The following is an 18,301-nucleotide window of genomic DNA, read 5'->3' on the forward strand; positions in this document are numbered from 1 at the left end:
AAGTGATCAAAAAGTCGCATGTATCCAAAAATGGTACCGATAAAATCTATACCTCGTCTCGCAAAAAACAAGCCCTCACACAGCTCCATCGATAAAAAAATTTAAAAGTTATGGCTCTCGCAACATTGTGACAGAAGAAATACATTCTCTTTCCAAAAGTAATTTTATTGTGCAAAAAGTTATAAAAAAGTTCTATAAATTTGGTATCGCCGGAATCGTACTGATCCGCAGAATAAAGGTAACATGTAGTTTATAACGTACGGTGAACGGTGTATATAAAAAAAAAAGTGGCACAAGCTGGGCATGACATATTTGACACTGAATTGGCATATCTAGGGAACATTTTAATTTGTACCTTCCGCAGCGCAATCATTTATGGAAAAGACCTGTGGGGTGAAAATGCTCACTACACCTCTTAATAAATGCCTTGAGGGGTGCAGTTTCCAAAATGGGGTCACTTCTCAGGGGTTTCTTTTATTATTTCACATCAAAGCCTCTGCAATTGTGAACCAATACTTTATAAGTCGCCAAATTAGGCCTCAATTTTACATGGTACTCTTTCACTCCTGAGCCCTGTCGAATGTCCAGGCAAAAGATTAGGGCCACATGTAGGGTGATTCTAAAACAGGGAAACACCGCATAATAATTGAGAGCTGTCTTGTTATGGTGGCACAAGCCGGGCACCACATATTGGCGTATCTAAGGAAAAATTCCCATTTTCATTCTCCCACATCGTGTGCACACGAATTTCTGCAAAACACCTGTGGGGTTAACATGCTCACTACACCCCTAGGTGAATACCTTGAGGGTGTTGTTTCCAAAATGGGGTCACTTCTGGGGGGGATCCACTGTTTTGGTCCCACAGGGACTTTGCAAATGCAACATAGCGACCAGAAACCAAATGCAGCAAAATCTGTACACCAAAAGCAAATGGCGCTCCTTCCCTTCTGAGCCCTGCCGTGTGCCCAAACAGCATTTTACGACCACGTGTGGGGTATTGCCGTACTCCAGAGAAGTTGCTTTACAAGCGTTGGGGTTCTTTTTTTCCTTTATTTGTTGAGAAAATTAAAAATTTGGAGCTAAAGCTACGTCTTATTGAAGAAAAAGGATTTTTTTTATTTTCACTGCCCAATTCTAATAAAATCTATGAAACACCTGTGGGGGCAAAATGCTCACTACACCCCTAGATGGATTCCTCAAGGGGTGTAGTTTTCTCAATGGAGTCACTTTTTTGGCGTTTTCACTGTTTTGGTACCTCAGGGGCTTTGCAAATGCGACATGGCCTGCGCAAACCATTCCTGCTAAATTTGAGCTCCAAAAGCCAAATGGCGCTCTTTCCCTTCTAAGCTCCGCCGTGTGTCCAAACATCCGTTTATAACCACATTTGGGGTATTGTTTTACTCGGGAGAAATTGCTTTACAAATGTTGTGGTGCTTTTTCTCCTTTAGTCCTCGTGGAAATTAGAAAAAATTAGCTAAACCTACATAATCTTTGAAAGAATGACGATTTTTATTTTCACGGCCTACTTCCAATAATTTCTGCAAAAAACCTGCGGGGTAAAAATGCTCACTATACCCCTAGATAATTTCCTCAAGGGGTGTAGTTTCCCAAATGGGGTCACTTTTGGTGGATTTCCACTGTTTTGGCACCGAAAGAGCCCTTGAAACTTGACATGGTGCCTAAAATATTTTCTAATAAAAAGGAGGCCCAAAATCCACTGGGTGCTCCTTTGCTTCTGAGGCCGGTGCTTCAGTCCATTACCACACTAGGGCCACATGTGGGATATTTCTAAAAACTGCAGAATCTGGGCAATAAATATTGAGTTGCGTTTCTCTGGTAAAAACTTCTGTGTTACAAAAAAAATAGAATAAAAATGAATTTCTGCAAAAAAAAATGAAATTTGAAAATTTCACCTCTACGTTGCTTTAATTCCTGTGAAACGTTTAAAGGGTTAAGAAACTTTCTAAATGCTGTTTTGAATACTTTGAGGGGTGAAGATTTTAAAATGGGGTGACTTTTTGGTGGTTTCTAACATATAAGGCCCTAAAAGCCGCTTCACAACTGAACTGGCCCCTGTAAAAATAGCCTTTTGACATTTTCTTGAAAATGTGAGAAATTGCTGCTAAAGTTCTAAGCCTTGTAACGTCCTAGAAAAATAAAAGGATGTTCAAAAAACGATGCCAATCTAAAGTAGACATATGGAGGATGTTAGTTAGCAACATTTTTGTGTGGTATAACTGCCTGTCTTACAAGCAGATACATTTACATTTAGAAAAATGCTAATTTTTGCAATTTTTCACCAAATTTTGGTGTTTTTCACTGGTAAATATTGAATTTATCGACCACATTTTTCCACTATCATAAAGTCCAATGTGTCACGAGAAAACAATCTCAGAATCGCTTTGATAGGTAAAAGCGTTCCGGAGTTATTACCACATAAAGTGAAATATGTCAGATTTGAAAAAATGGGTCTGGTCCTGAAGGCCAAAATGAGCTTGGTCCTGAAGGGGTTAATTATACAAAAAATATAAACATTCATTTGCTAAAACCAGACAACCCCTCTAAATACATAGGTTCCCCTTAAAAGGAAGGTGTCATAAATTTTTATTTTTTTTTATCATATTGCTTTTAATGTAATATTTTCAAAAATTGTATTTGTGTTCTCTTGTTTTACTTTTTAATGTTTTCTGACTTTTACTTCTCTACGCGGGCTGCCATTTTTTTTTTCAGATGGAATACGGCACATACAACCCCATAGAGAATGCGTCTCCCCTCAAGCGCCGCTCCCACACAGACCAAAACGAAGCTCGTTCGTAGAGCGAAATCCGGCGCCATTTTCATGTGGACCGGAAGCCACTGCCGGACAGTAAGAGGACTACTTCCGGCCGCGGCTTCCAGCCATATGTTCAACGAAGCAAAAGCGCAAGGAAGAGGAGCGTAGACCAGCGGAGGCGGCGGCAGGAGCAGGTAATTTATGTTCGTGTGTATTATGTTCGTGTGATACGGTCTGCTGAGCCCTGTATCTAATCCTCCTAGCACTGTGCAGTTGCTCAGAAAATGGTGGCACACAGTGTAGGAAGTTTGAAGATTCAAACCCTTCCTTCTGGGTGGGGGGGATTGTGTGAGGACACTAGAGGGGAGTGTGTCCACCCCAAATTTGCAGCATACATCAATGAGGTCACTTTATCACAGTGACCATGCTGCAATTTTGGGAACTGCTCCCTCTAGTGCCCAGCACATGGAAATGTTATAAATTAGAATCTAATTTATAATATTTCCTGACTTGTGAAAAAATGAAAACAAATGTGTAATCACTTAAATACTAATTGTTTAACTGAAAAAAAAATATAACAATTCTAACGACACATTCCCTTTAAAGAGAATGTTTACCCATGTATACCATTTGAGGTTTTTTTGAGTCTAAATAGGTCAAACATTTCTTAGTATATTAGAGCTCTGCTTTTCAGATACAGAGCTCCAAGTGTGTGATCTCTTTATGTACATAGATTTAAAACATTAATGTTCTGGCTACCTGGAGCATGGGAGCTTACTGCATACTGTGCTATTATGGAGTTCAATGTATAATAGTATGCCGTTAGCTCCCTCTTATGGCAACTCCTGGTAGCCAGAACGTTGATTTAAAGAGGCTCTGTCACCAGTTTATAAGTGCCCTATCTCCTACCTAATCTGATAGGCGCTGTAATGTAGATAACAGTGGTTTTTATTTTGAAAAACTGTAATTTTTGAGCAAGTCATGAACAATTTTAGATTTATGCTAATTAGTTCTTAATGACCAAGTGGGCGTTATTTTTACTTTTTACCAAGTGGGCGTTTTAAAGAGAAGTGTATGACGCTGACCAATCAGCGTCATACACTTCTCTTCATTCATGCCCAGCTTGTTTCACTGCACAGCATGATCTCGCAAGATCATACTGCGACGAGACTTCCTCCCACAGGTTCTTCATCGGAGCCATGGAAGACTGAACAGACATCGCTGCAGATTTGGATAAACGTCCTGGCACGGCTGGAGGCAAAGTCTGTTGACTCTTCCATCGCTCCGGTGAAGGACCTGTGGGAGGAAATCCCGTCACAGAGTGATCTTGCGAGATCACGCTGTGCAGTGAAACAAGCTGGGCATGAATGAAGAGAAGTGTATGACGCTGATTGGTCAGCGTCATACACTTCTCTTTACAAAGCCCAGTTGGTCATTAAGAACTAATTAGCATAAATCTAGAATTGTTCATAACTTGCTCAAAAATGATAGTTTTTCAAAATAAAACCACTGTTCTCTACATTACAGCGCCTATTAGATTAGGTAGAAGATAGGGCACTTATAAACTGGTGACGGAGCCTCTTTAAATCTGTGTCTTTACAGGGGATTTGGATCTCCGTATCAGGAAAGCGCTATCAAGATATATTAAGAAATTGATCAGCACAGAATTTTAAATGACATGGTGTTAAAATGTGGAGATTCACATTGTCTGTTCAGGCTGGAATTTAGTTTCTATTGCCCTGAAAAGGCTGAATAGCGTAGTCTGCTATACTTTTCTACCCAATAAATAATTTATGTCAATGGGATTTGTTATATCTGTCATGGAGGACATGATTCCAATGAGAACAGAGCAAGAACTGCACTAAAAAGAAAAATATATAATTCCTTAGAGCAGGGGTCTCAAGCACGCGGGCATGCGGCCCCTGAGGCTGTAAGCTACGGCACACGGGACACAGAGCCGCTAACACAGGCTCTGCTCCAGGACTCTGTGGAATTCCCTGACATCGCTGTCCATATATAGACAGCGATGTCTAGGGCTTCCCTAGAGCAGGACAGTGATGTCAGGAGCACAGCAGGAGTCCGAGGTAGAGTGCTAGAAGCGGCTCTGCTCTGGGACTCCAGCTCTGGGCAAGCCACTGACATCACGGTCCATATATGGCACCGTGGCAGCAGCTGCAGAGGGCACCGTGGCAGCAGCTGCAGAGGGCACCGTGGCAGAAGCTGCAGAGGGCACCGTGGCAGCAGCTGCAGAGGGCACCGTGGCAGCAGCTGCAGAGGGCTCTGAGGCATTCTCTTAAAAGGGGCTGCCCAATCTTGATATTTGTGTGTCTGCCAAACGCTGCCAACTGAGCCGCCGGACTGCATTTAGCGACACTTAAACTAGATTGTTGAAATGCGCCCGTCAACGTCTATTTTTTTTCTATATGTGGCCCGCTTACTCGGCTGAGTTTGAGACCCCTGCCTTAGAGCATTCAAATAGATGAGAAACACCGATGCTGCAATTGTAAATGTTGCAAAATAAAATATTTGTCTTATTTCAAATTACAAACTAACATGAAATATTTAAGACTTTTTTCAATAAAATATTTAGCTTACAATTAAAAAGAAAACATTTTCTATTAAGTCTGATGGAATAAGGAATAAAAGCGTGATGGTTTGTAACAGAAATACAATTCTGCACAGGAAAAGTGAAGAATGGTGGACAGTGGTAAATAAGGAAACTTATGGGTAAAAGGGGAGAAGCAAGATAGAGCTCTGTAATACATAAGCCAGAGAGTAGCACAGTAACAAACATATATTAGTCAGCGAGAGGTAAGAAAGATCCTGAACTAGTGTTCAGGGAAGGTAAAACATGAGCACAACACAAACCTGTCCAACGTAACAACGAAATATAAAGCATCATAAGAGAGCCGAATGTGCAATGAGTAAAATACTGCAGCGTGTGACAGAAAGAAGTGCCAGAAAGGGTCCACTATTGGCACACTGACCCGTGTGAGCTGGCACTGCACTTGCTCCCTTAGAGCTTCGGGACAATTATGGAGTTGTCTCTGGAGGTCATGGTGAGAAAACTGAACACTCTGCATTTCCATCCTTTGCTGCTCCAGCTTCTCCCGCACCTTAATCCCGTGGGGATATCCAAAAGACAAAAATAGGGAACAGGATACTGCACTGTAACCTCAGCCATGCACAGCCATAAGACGTAGGACTTAATAAAAGAATTAAAGGGGAAACAGAGAGGTTGAAGATAAAACTAGAGAAACTGAAAGGGCGAGATATCAGGAAGATGTATATTTAATCAAAATATATAAAAGTAGGAAGAGTGGATGACAGGGCATCTAGAGTATTCATAAGCTCAGCTTCACTGCCAGAGGAGACTGCAACAGCTCTCTAATGTATTAGAGACACGAATTCACCATTTACCGAAGCTGCATTGAAGGCGTGTGTGTGAACTATGCTCAATAACTAATAAAACTGCAAAACACAACTGACATTTCTCAATACACTTCACATACAGCTCTGCTACACAGTACGAGACAGGAGGAGCAATTCCCAACCTCCACTTCGCATATTCTATTCAGATATATTTACACAAGTCTGTAAAGTTGGGAATCACTAATTAAATACTCATTGCTTTTTTCCGATATTGACAATGTCATATTTCAATATGCAGATTTACTTACCTACAGCAACTACAGCATGCAAAGTGAGAATGGAAGGGATGTTAGTATAATTAATCCAAGTTAATAACACATGACATTTTAAATAGTAATCATGTCATTCTAGATTCTCATAACCACAGCATATAAAAGCCTAAAATGTACATAAATATGGAGAATATAGAACTGAAGGACTGTGACCTAAAGCACTCAACCAGAGGTTGGCACCATAACAAGCTATTGGCTACCTTTTGCGCTTTTTAATTTGCTGCAGACATAATCTAAAGAGCTACTTCAGTGTTTTTGCTGCTCATGACTACTGTGGAAAGACGTGGTTCTCCCAAAGGACAGCAGCCGGCTCTAGTAAAATCAGAAGCAGCATAAAAACTGTGCACAATTATTCTGGCACCAACTTAGACACATGATCCAGTCTTCATACAGTGGCTGAATTACATGTACTTCACATATCTTACACATGCAAGTCTAAAACTAGAAATATAAGAATTTACAAGAACTTGCCATTGCACATCATTAACAGATATCCCGGAAAATGCTTACATATTCAGATTTTTCTATATTATATATACTATATAAACAAATAGCAATGGCCATTGAGTTAGGTCATCCAGTTTTCTAAACCATCAGATGCCAGACTACAGGAATATTACTGTAATGGGTTAACACCCACACGAAGTGTTAATTTGATAAGGATTCCATTATAATGTAATAGTGAATATAATCACTTGGAGCAAGACTATGCTTTCCTTTCTACTTGGCTATTCCTGTAGTTAAAAGCTACAAAAAGCAGAGTACATACCTGTGCAATACAGAAGTGTCAGCTTATCAGAACCAATCAATTAAAGGGGTTTGTCCGGTATCGCCAAAAGTTTGGCCAAAGAGGGGAAATGCTTTAAGTAACAACAAAAGCATAACTTACCTGTTCAATCCCCTGTCGCTCCAGCGCCACCACCTTGGTGGTCCCCGCTGGTGTCTGTATGAGCTGCAGCGTTGATAAATGTGACTGCTGCAGCAAATCAATCGCCTCAGCGGTAATGCAGAGGTCACATGACGTCATCACTACAGCACAGTAAACAGGTACCAGCAGGGAGCATTGGAGCGGTGGTACTTGCGCCTGAGGGGGATTTAAAAGGCAAGTTATGCTTCTTTTATTATTTTATTGAACTTCCCCTCCTGAGCCCGTTTTTTGGTGATCCTGGACAAACTATTTTTCGGCTACATATATATGGCACACTTTTTCCGACAAAAGTTCTGAATAAGGGGACCTTAGCCAATCTGCAACAGCTAGTAACATGAAACCATTTTTCGATCAGCAAATCAGAAAATTATTAATAGCTAGTGCAAAAATGATGCATTAAAGAGACGTGGCAAAAAATTGCAATGGTTACGCCAAATTTAGTATGGAGCTTTTTTTTCCGTATAGTACTGGTGTAGACGAGGTGGCATAAGGAAGAGTGACTTGCATTCACTGAGGTGCACCAAATGTATAATGTAGTGTGAACCATCTCGAAAAATTTGCTACAATTTGTGTGAAATTAAACGACTAGGTCTCCCTTTATAAAGGATGGTTCTTACAAAACTACTGACAAATAAACTTGAATATGTTTAGAGTGTAGATTACTTTGGCCATCCGCTAAAGCAGATTGCAAGCTGGTCATACACCTTATAGAAAGCTATAGATCTGGCCATCAGCGACCAGTCCAGCTCTGCTGCTATTGGGCATCCCCCAAGGGTATTAGATGGTCAGCTGATTTAGAGTATGTGAGGCTCAAGCCCCAAATTGGAAGTCTTTTTTTTGTTATTTTATGTTATTCAGCATATGATCCCTGATAATAGCAATGTATATAAGTTTAGCAGCCTATTGATTCAACAAAGGATAGTTTGCATAATATGTTCTCTTGGCGGTCATACTTTCAGAGTGACAAACTATGGCTGCTGGCTTTAGGAAAAAAATCAGCTGTATTAGGACTCCAGTACTTGAACTATTTGGAGAACCATTAACTTAGTTCCTTTTCTGGCTGGCTTGTAAATTGTTTTAAGATTTGGCATTGGCTATGTACACTTACTAATGTAACAAAGTTCTGGAGATGTAAGAATTTCAAAACCAGCACATCTACCCTAAAGTAGGATACAAATGTCAGCAGCGGCACAGCTAGAAATACAATACTGTTTACTACCAGGAAACAAAGTAACACTAAGGCAAACCAAAATCGTCCGTAAAATACAGAGCTGTTTTCAAGCGAAAAACAGTCCCTGATTTTCAGCCTTTTGCGGCGTTTGGTTATGGACGTTTTTCTATTGAGTCAATGAAAAATGGCTCAAGAAGTGGCATGCACTTCTTTTTTACAGTGCGCTTCTTTACGTGCCGTTTTTACAAATGGAGCGTAAAAAACCGCACCGTGGGAACGAAATGCCGTTTTTCCCATTAAAATCAATGGGCAGATGTTTGGAGGCGTTCAGCCCACATATTTTCAGCTGTTTTCCGGGACGTTTATGGCCCGAAAAACGGCTGAAAATAGCCTGTGTGAACATACCCTAAAGGTCTTGGAGCTTTCCTTCTTTTTCATCCTATTTAATGCTGTAGGCAAAATAATCCTGTATACAGGAGCACATCCAGCTGTATATGCGAGCATCTCTCTGCTTTTCACTTTACCTTCCGTATACCCTCAGCTTGCCATGCACAATACAGTAAGTGACAACCATGCCATTAGATGCCACAGCCGGACTGCTTGTGCTACACGGGAGGTTTCTGTCCTCCCTGTTATGGTTTGACATAGGCTTATTCTACACATTGTTAAGAAGAGATGTTGACAGGCCTCTCTGGCAATGGAAGAATACAATTATACTACTTCTATACTGTGACTTCAAGATCAAATTTCAGCTTTTATTTCAGTGAATTCTAAAGTTCTCTTCATTCAAAAAGTCAGAAAGGTAAAAGAACCATCAGCAGTTGGAAAAAAAGGGACAGAGAGGGAAAGAGAACGGAGGACGGGATTACACCTGGTACTGGGGCGTTATAAAGGGACATCATATTTTGTACCTTTTCTTTTTCCTTTTGGATGTTACTTTCCAGGGCATTTAGACTGTCCTGAAGCTGCTGAACGATCCTCTGCTCCTGCTGCAGCTGGGATAGCTCGGCCTCCCTTTCCCCCTGTAGAAGAGCTCGCTCAACCTCTGCCTACATAAAGGAAGGACAAACACATGCGTCTGGTGTTACCAATGCCATTCCATTTGCTTACGTCCCGTTCACGTCTGTTCTGTCAACTTCTGTGACTAAGGCTCAGTTCACACACTTTGCCTAAATCATTTGAAGGCCAAAAGTAGAAAGAAAAAGGCTCCACAGGAACTTACAAAGAGCCAAGTCACCATTGCAAAAAAACAAACAAAAAAAAAATATTAAATTTTAAGAAGATCACTTGCATTTTTCCCCAAAGGGGAACATTAATACCCCAATTTTACCGCAAATAGCACATTGAAAAACAAATCACAAATTGACATCAGTTTTTCAATCGTCCACCCTTTGACCTCAATAATAAAGACTGATGGAAACTGATGCACTTTCGCATTAGTCGGAGTCCTATAGAAATCAGTAGGATCTCTTGTTGGACCTCTTTAGCGCAAGGCTGTTCACACATGGGTTCCGGGTTTTTATACCATTCATGACAGAAGATTTTAAAGAAAAGAAAATGAAGTAGGATGCAATCTCCAGTGTGAACAAACCTGCCCTTGTTCCTACAAATGAAATAGAAAAAAATAAGTTCATCTCAGCACAATAATCCCATGAGTCTGACTGAACGCGCCAGCGGGAAACCTCAAGCCTTTCATAGACTAACCTCTTGTGCACTCTCTTGTAATTGTCTCTCAAGTTCTGTCACTCTGTTCTTCAGCTGATCCACATGACTTAATGTCATCCTGCGCTGTTCCTCCAAACCAAGCAACTCACCGGCAACATCGCCAGGTGATATAGAGTCTTCTTGCTAGGAATAAAAAAAAATAAAATAAAAATTATTTCTAATCCTATAATTCAGCCACAACAATAAAATTATTGGCAAATGTGTAACAAAGATGTAATTAGTGATTTATTGAGGTTAAAACTTTTCACATTTGGGTAGTATAAAACAAAAACACACATAGGTATGTATAAGGCAAGAAAGTCACTTTGTATACCACAAAATATAGATATATATATTTATTTAAGGCAAATACACCACATAAACACCCTGATAAGGGGCTAAACAAAGAAGTCCCAACCAGACCACCCGTCAGAGAACAATGTAGTAACGTGTAAGTGAATGAAAAGAATATTGCCTCAAACCGAGGATCCGAGAGAGGGAGAGAAGGGTCCAAGTGATCTTCTCACATTGATCATCCAGACAGCCTGAACTTCGCCTAGTCTACATGGTTACAACATTGTCTTATAAAATGATGGATTTTCCTTGTTTTTATTTTAAAACCCCTCCATTCGTGTGAACACTTTCTTCCCCACAGAAGTTCTGTCGTCCCCTGGGGGCAGTGACGCTATAAAAGGAGTATTCAGGCTTGACAAAGCATTAGAAAAAGATTTATCGTTTGACAACAGGTGCACTAGCCTTTTTTTTTTTAGAAATTAACAAAAATTAAATGAACCCAACACTAGGTATTTTAGAATGAATTGTCATTCAGTTAACCCTTTCACGCCGCAGCCCTTTTTCAGATTTTCATTTTTCCCTCCCCACCTTCCAAAGGCCATAACGCCTTTATTTTTCCGTCGATATAGTACTACGAGGGCTTGATTTTTGCGGGACGAGTTGTAGTTTTTCGTAGCACCATTTATTTTGCCGTATGATGTACTAGGAAACGGGAAAAAAATTATTTGTGGGGTAGAAAATGAAAAAAACAGCGATTCCGTCATGGTTTTTTGCGCGCCATTTTTACGGAATTCACTGTACAATTAAAACAACATATTCATTTTATTCTGTGGGTCAATACGATTACGCCGATACCAAATATGTGTAGGTTTTTCAATATTTTACTACTTTTACAAGCAAAAACCTAAGTGTAAAAAAGAAAATTTATTTTGTGTCGCCAAATTCCGAGAGCCTTAACTTTTTTATTTTTCCGTCGATTAAGTTGTATGAGGGCTTATTTTTTTGCGGGATAAGCTGTAGTTTTTAATAATACCATTTTGGTGTACATGCGACGGTTTGATCACTTTTTATTTCATTTTTTGTGGGAGATGAGGTGACCAGAAAATAGATATTCTGGCGTTTACAAATTATTATTTTTTTACGGCGTTCACCGTGTGGGTTAAATAATGATATATTGTGATAGTTCAGACTTTTACGGACGCAGCGATACCAATTATGTTTGTTTATTTATTTAATTTTTTACTATGCTCTAGGTGGAAAATGGGAAAAGGGGGGTTTTTTGAACTAATATTTTTTTTTTTTTTTTTTACACAAAAAAAACCACTTTATTTAACTCATTTTTACATTTTTTTATTAGTCCCCCAGGGGACTTCAACCCGCGATCGTTAGATCGCTTGCACGATATACTGCAATACTAATGTATTGCAGTATATCGTGATTCTGACTGTCTCCTATGAAGCCCTGCCGGAGGCAGAGCTTCAAAGGAGTACCAAGATGGCGGACCTGGGGGACTTCGTCAGACCACCAGGCAGCCGTGTGAACAAACGGCTCCCCCCGATCTCGCCGCGGGGGGGCCGTTGAGACGTTACAGGGGGTCGCCCCCCTGTTTTTAGTAATTTAAATGCCGCAATCTCTATTGAACGCGGCATTTAACGGGTTAAACAAGCGGGATCGCGCTAAAGCGCGATCCCGCTCGTAACCCGGAAGTGTTGGCTGTAACACACAGCCGACACACTCGCTGTATGGAGCGGACTCAGCCCGTGAGCCCGCTCCATATTCCCCCACCCGGCGGATGTCGGGAAGGGGTTAAGGAGATGAAATTAGCTTTTCTAATAAATTTTGCGAAGTTTCTTTTATTTATTTCTTTAAGACTATGTCTACCTTTTGTAATTTATTTTTTTTGCTTCAGTGCATCTAAAATTAAATAAGAAAATTTTCAAGTATGCTTCAATAAAAATACCCTACCCCTAGCCCCTTGTCGACATGCCACATACTATTTAGTTTCTGCCGCCAATGTGAAGTATGGAGCGCGCTCACGGGCTATGCGCGCTCCATACTCCGCGGATGACGGCTGTGACAGCCAACACCTCACTTTAGCGCCCGATTAAATGTGACAGCCAACACCTTCACTTTGATGGCGCCCGATTAACACCTTAAATGCTGCAATCGTTACCGAGGCATTTAAATTGTTAGAATGAGGAGGGCGACCCCTCAAACACGTCATCACACCCCCCAGCGGCGCGATCGGCCCATTTACAATGGTTGTTATGGCAGCCTGGGGGCCTAATAAAGAGCCCCAAGGTCTGTCACCTTTGTACTCTTTTGAAGGTCTGCCTCTGGCAGGGCTTCAAAGCAGATTGTCCGTATCACAATATGCTGCAATACATTAGTGTTACAGTATATCATGCAAGCGATCCAACGATCACTGGTTCAAGCCTCCTAGGGGGACTAATATATAAAAAATAAAATAAAGTTTATATAACTGGTATCGCCGCATTCATACTATCACAATATAATGTTGTTTAACCCGCTCGGTGAACGCCATAAAAATAAGTGTAAAAATTATAAAACACTCAAATTGCTGTTTTTTGGTCACCTCAGCTCTCCAAAAAAAAATGAAATAAAAAGTGATCAAAAAGTCGCATATACCTCAAAATGGTATCGGTAAAAAATACAGCTCACCTGGCAAAAATTAAGCCCTCACGTTGCTAAATTGACGGAAAAAAATTGCTCTCAGAACATTGTGACACAAAACATTTTTGTTTTTAGAAAATGTTTTTTTTAAAGTGGTAAAACATAAAACAAAAGCATATAAATTTGGTATCGCCATAACCGTATCAACCTGTAGAATAAGGTGCACATGTGGTTTTTACCGCCTGATGGGCTCCGTAAAAACAAAACCCCCCTGAAAAAAAATGTCCGAATCCCAGTTTTTTACCACACAAATATTTTTGAAGCTTCCCAGTACATTATGTGGTGTAATAAATGACAAACTACAACTTGTCCCACAAAAAACAAGCCCTCAAAAAGGATATGTCAACAATAAAGTTATGGCTTTTGGGAAGCGGGGAGCAAAAAACTAAAATGAAAAAACTAAAATTGTCCATGTCTCCAAGGGGCTAGATATCTCAACAGTTCCAATGTGTCTGCAGGTTAACAGATTACAAACAAACGCTGCGTAGTCAGATCAATCATGCTCCCTTTCATCTGCGATTTTTGTCTTCAGAACATACACACAGTAGGACAGCAATAAGTAGGGGACAAATACAAAAAAATCATTATGTTTGCAAGATCAGACAACACAGGCTTTGTTTGTAGTCTGTTATCATGGAGACGCTTAGGTCTGCATAGGCTGTGGCGGAAATCAACGGTAAATCCGAAAGAGAATAGGCATGCCACGGATTTGAAAAACTGCAGAGGAAAAACCCGCTACATGTGAATGCGTACTGTGCTCTGCTGCAGATTTTCAGTGTGGAACCTGTGCAAGAACCAACAAATAGGCTATGTCTGAACATAGTCAAAATGACCCTATGAACCTATGTAACCGGCCCCTCGTTTCAATTTGCCTCTGTATTCTCAGTGCGTTATCGGTGTTACATTTACTTCATGTTGGGTGCTCTCTGTGCTGCTATTTTCCTCTTTCTGTGTTTCCTCATCATGAAATTCTCGCGGTGCTTTCTTTTGGTTGCCACTGTTTTCATGATTGCGATCCTTAGCACTGTCCCAGGATGGCCTCCTCATGCCCACAGATATGGGATCATCTAGCTTTGTACCCAGAGAAGGGAAAGCCCGTAGTTCATCTAGCCGTGCTGGGCTGGTAGAGTCATCAGTTTTACTGTACTCTGCACATAGATTCAGAATAGTTTCCAGTCTTTGCCGCTCCTGGGGAACACAGAAAAAAAAAATTGTTATTAAATTAAACCTCCCATATAAACTACAGCGAAATTACTATAATCCAGCTACGGATAATCCTACAATGCTGTAATATTATTGTGCCATTTTGCAAGACTAGAAGCAAAACATTGAGCAGAGATTATCTATTAACCCCTTAATGACCACCGATAAGCCTTTTCACGGCGGTCATTAATGGGCTTTATTCTACAGCGCCGCTATTCCATATAAGTATCGATCTCACCCGTCTGCATCTGAGTGGTTTTGGAGAGAGGGAGGGAGATCCCTCTCATCCCACTGACACCCGGCGATAAGATCGCCGAGTGTCTGTGTCTCCCATGGCAGCCGGGGACCTAATAAAGGACCCCAGGTCTGCCTGTAATGAATGCCTGCTAGATCATGCCAGAGGCATGACCTAGCAGATGCCTGTCTGTTTTAAACGGACAGGCAATAATACACTGCAATACAAAAGTATTGCAGTGTATTATAATAGCGATCGGAGGATCGCATAGTGAAGTCCCCTAGTGGGACTAGTAGAAAAGTTAAAAAAAAGTTGAATAAAGTTAATTTAAAAAAAATGTGAAAAAAAAATAAAAATGAAAAACCCACTTTTTCCCCTTACAAACGGATTTACTATTAAAAAAGCCCACAATAAAGCAAAAAAGTTGCACATATTTGGTATCGCCACGTTCGTAATGACCCCTACTATAAATCGATTACATTATTTAACCCGCACTGTGAACGCCGTAAAAAATAAAATAAAAAACTGGAAGAATTGCTGTTTTCTGTTAATCCTGACTTTTAAAAAATGTGATAAAAAGTGATCAAAAAGTTGCATCTACTCTCAAATGGTACCAATAAAAACTACAAGACGTGCCGCAAAAAACAAGACCTTATACAGCTATGTCGACGCAAAAATAAAAAAAAGTTATAGCTCTTCGAATGTGACAATGGAAAAATTTAGAAAATGGTTGGTCATTAGGGCCCAGAATGCAAGCAGGGGGAAGGGGTTAAAGGGGTTCTCCGCTTTGAACAATACTAATTTGCTAGGAGAGTCTCTTTACATCATACAGATCACAAAGTGTCCACCTGCTGGGACCCTTTGTGATCAGCTGTAATTTGTGGGAAAACCTGGCAGTAAGTATTCCTTTTACCTGCAGCGCCACCACAGAGGAAATGAAACATTACACAGTGTCCATTAATATTAATGGCTTGTCTGTGTAATACAGGACAGGATAGATCCTCCAGAGCAAGAGACGCTCAATGTAACCACTCTCCACTCTGGCCAAGACATGAGAATCCTGAACAGAGGTCCTCCATCTATTAATTCCGAATTCCCTAATAGGATAGATGAGTTTTCTAAGCTGGACAACCTCTTTAAGGAATTCTGAATTAAAGGGTTTTTCCATGCTGAATTATTATACTTTATCTGATTTATGTACATTTACATTAGGACTAGATACTCCTCTCATGCCGGGACAAAATCCTTCTAAATGGACCCTACAGTGCAGCAATAAAGAAATTTACCGCAAATGTGTGTGTCATTATATACACACACACACACACACACACACACACAGTATATATAAAATCTCACACACAAACACACACACGTCCTTCTCAATGAATTAGAATATAAAGTTGATTTATTTCAGAAATTCAAACAGTATATACACTTTTGAATTGTACTCATATATTATATAGATTCATTACACACAGAGTGATCTATTTCCAGCATTTTTTTCTTTTAATGTTGAGGATTATGGCAAACAGTTAATGAAAACCCAAAATGTCGTGTCTCAGAAAATTAGAATATTATATAAGCCCAATTTCAAAAATTATTTTTAATACCAAAATGTTGGCCTACTGAAAAGTCTGTACAGTATTTGCACTCAATACTTGGTCGGGGCTCCTTTTGCATGAATTACTGCATCAATGCGGTGTGGCATGGAGGCGATCAGCCTGTGGCACTGCTGAGGTGTTATCGAAGCCCAGGTTGCTTTGATAGTGGCCTTCAGCTCGTCTGCATTGTTGGGTCTGGTGTCTCATCTTCCTCTTAACAATAATAGGTCAGGCGAGTTTACTGGCCAATCAAGCACAGTGATACTGTGGTTATCAAACTTTTGGCAGTGTGGACAGGTGCCAAGTCTTGATGGAAAATGAAATCCGCATCTCCATAAAGCTTGTCAGCAGAAGGAAGCATGAAGTGCTCTAAAGTTTCCTGGTAGACGCTGCGCTGACTCTGGACTTGATATAACATAGTGGACCAACACCAGCAGATGACATGGCTCCCCAAACCATCACTGACAGTGGAAACTTCACACTGGACCAAAAGCAACTTGGATTGATGACTCTCCACTCTTCCTCCAAAATCTGGGACCTTGATTTCCAAATGAAAAGCAAAATGTACTTTTATCTGAAAACAGGACTTTGGACCACTGACCAGTCCTTTTTCTCCTTAACCCAGGTAAGACGCTTCGGACGTTGTCTCTGGTTCATGAGTGGCTTGACACAAGGGATGCGACAGTCGTAGCCCATGTCCTGGATACGTCTGTGTGTGGTGGCTCTTGAAGAACTGACTCCAGCCGCAGTACAATCCTTCTGAATTTCCCCCATATTCTTGAATAGCCTTTACTTGACAATCCTTTCAAGGCCGCGTTTATCCCCATTGCCCTTTGCACCTTTTTCTAACACACTTTTTCCTTCCTCTCAACTTCCCATTAAAAAGCTTGGATGCAAAACTCTGTGAACAGCCAGCTTCTTTAGCAATGTCCTTTTGTGGCTTACTTTGTGGAGGGTGTCAATGACTGTTTTCTGGACAACTGTCATGTCAGCAGTTTCCCCCATGATAGTGTAGCCTACTGAACCAGACTGTTGGACCATTTAAAAGGCCTAGGAAACCTTTACAGGTGTTGTGTTGATTAGCTGATTAGAGTGTGACACCATGAGTCTGCAATCTTCAACTTTTACCCAATTTTTTAAGACACTAAATTTTGGATTTTCATTAACGGTTAGCCATAATCTTCAACATTAAAAGAAAAAAAAAATGCTGGAAATAGATCACGGTGTGTGTAATGAATCTATAAAATATACGAGTTTCACTTTTTGAATTGAAATACTGGAATAAATTAACTTTTTGACGATCTTCTAATTCATTGAGAAGGACTTTGTGTATATACACACACACACACACACACACACACACACACACACACACACACATTATATATTGTGACAGGATCAGGGGAAAAGTAATGGACTGAGTGTACAGCTCAACCAGGTTCCTGTCATAGACATTTTAAAACAACCAGGGAATTGGGCTAGAAGGAAAATGTGTTTTCCTTGCGCAAGGGTTTTCTGGAAAACCTGTGTAAGGGCATGACCACACGTGGCGGATTTCCTCCGCAACTGTCCGCATCAATGCCGCACAGAATCTGCGTTGCAGATTCTGCTGCGGATCTGCACAAAATGTGCAGAAAATTGATGCGGACTAGCTGCTGCGGACTGCGGGAAAAGTGCTTCCCTTCTCCCTATCAGTGCAGGATAGAGAGAAGGGCCAGCACTTTCCCTAGTGAAAGTAAACGATTTTCATACTTACCGCCCGTTGTCTTGGTGACGCGTCCCTCTTTCGGCATCCAGCCCGACCTCCCTGGATGACGCGCCAGTCCATGTGACCGCTGCAGCCTGTGCTTGGCCTGTGATTGGCTGCAGCCGTCACTTAGCCTGAAACGTCATCCTGGGAGGCCGGACTGGAGACAGAAGCAGGGAGTTCTCGGTAAGTATGAACTTATATTTTTTTGACAGGTTGCTGTATATTGTGATCGGTAGTCACTGTC

The 18,301-nt window shown here is 40.8% G+C and overlaps 1 protein-coding gene across 15 annotated transcripts in view; it reads right to left on the minus strand.

Annotated features, from left to right (window-relative positions):
- The window catches only part of PHLDB1 (pleckstrin homology like domain family B member 1), a 314,415-nt gene that overhangs the window by 65,752 nt on the left and 230,362 nt on the right, over positions 1-18,301 (minus strand). For 13 of the 15 annotated variants that reach the window (XM_075840043.1, XM_075840041.1, XM_075840038.1 and 10 more), the window contains 4 exons: positions 14,178-14,456; positions 10,281-10,424; positions 9,488-9,625; positions 5,761-5,889 (listed from right to left, as the gene is read on the minus strand). In XM_075840043.1, coding sequence (XP_075696158.1) covers positions 5,761-5,889; positions 9,488-9,625; positions 10,281-10,424; positions 14,178-14,456 — 690 coding nt within the window. The remainder of the gene's footprint in view (positions 1-5,760; positions 5,890-9,487; positions 9,626-10,280; positions 10,425-14,177; positions 14,457-18,301) is intronic. The other 2 variants (XM_075840044.1, XM_075840036.1) reach the window with 1 other exon arrangement.

The sequence above is a fragment of the Rhinoderma darwinii genome, chromosome 10 (assembly GCF_050947455.1).
Source record: "Rhinoderma darwinii isolate aRhiDar2 chromosome 10, aRhiDar2.hap1, whole genome shotgun sequence".
Classification (NCBI taxonomy): Eukaryota; Metazoa; Chordata; class Amphibia; order Anura; family Rhinodermatidae; genus Rhinoderma; species Rhinoderma darwinii.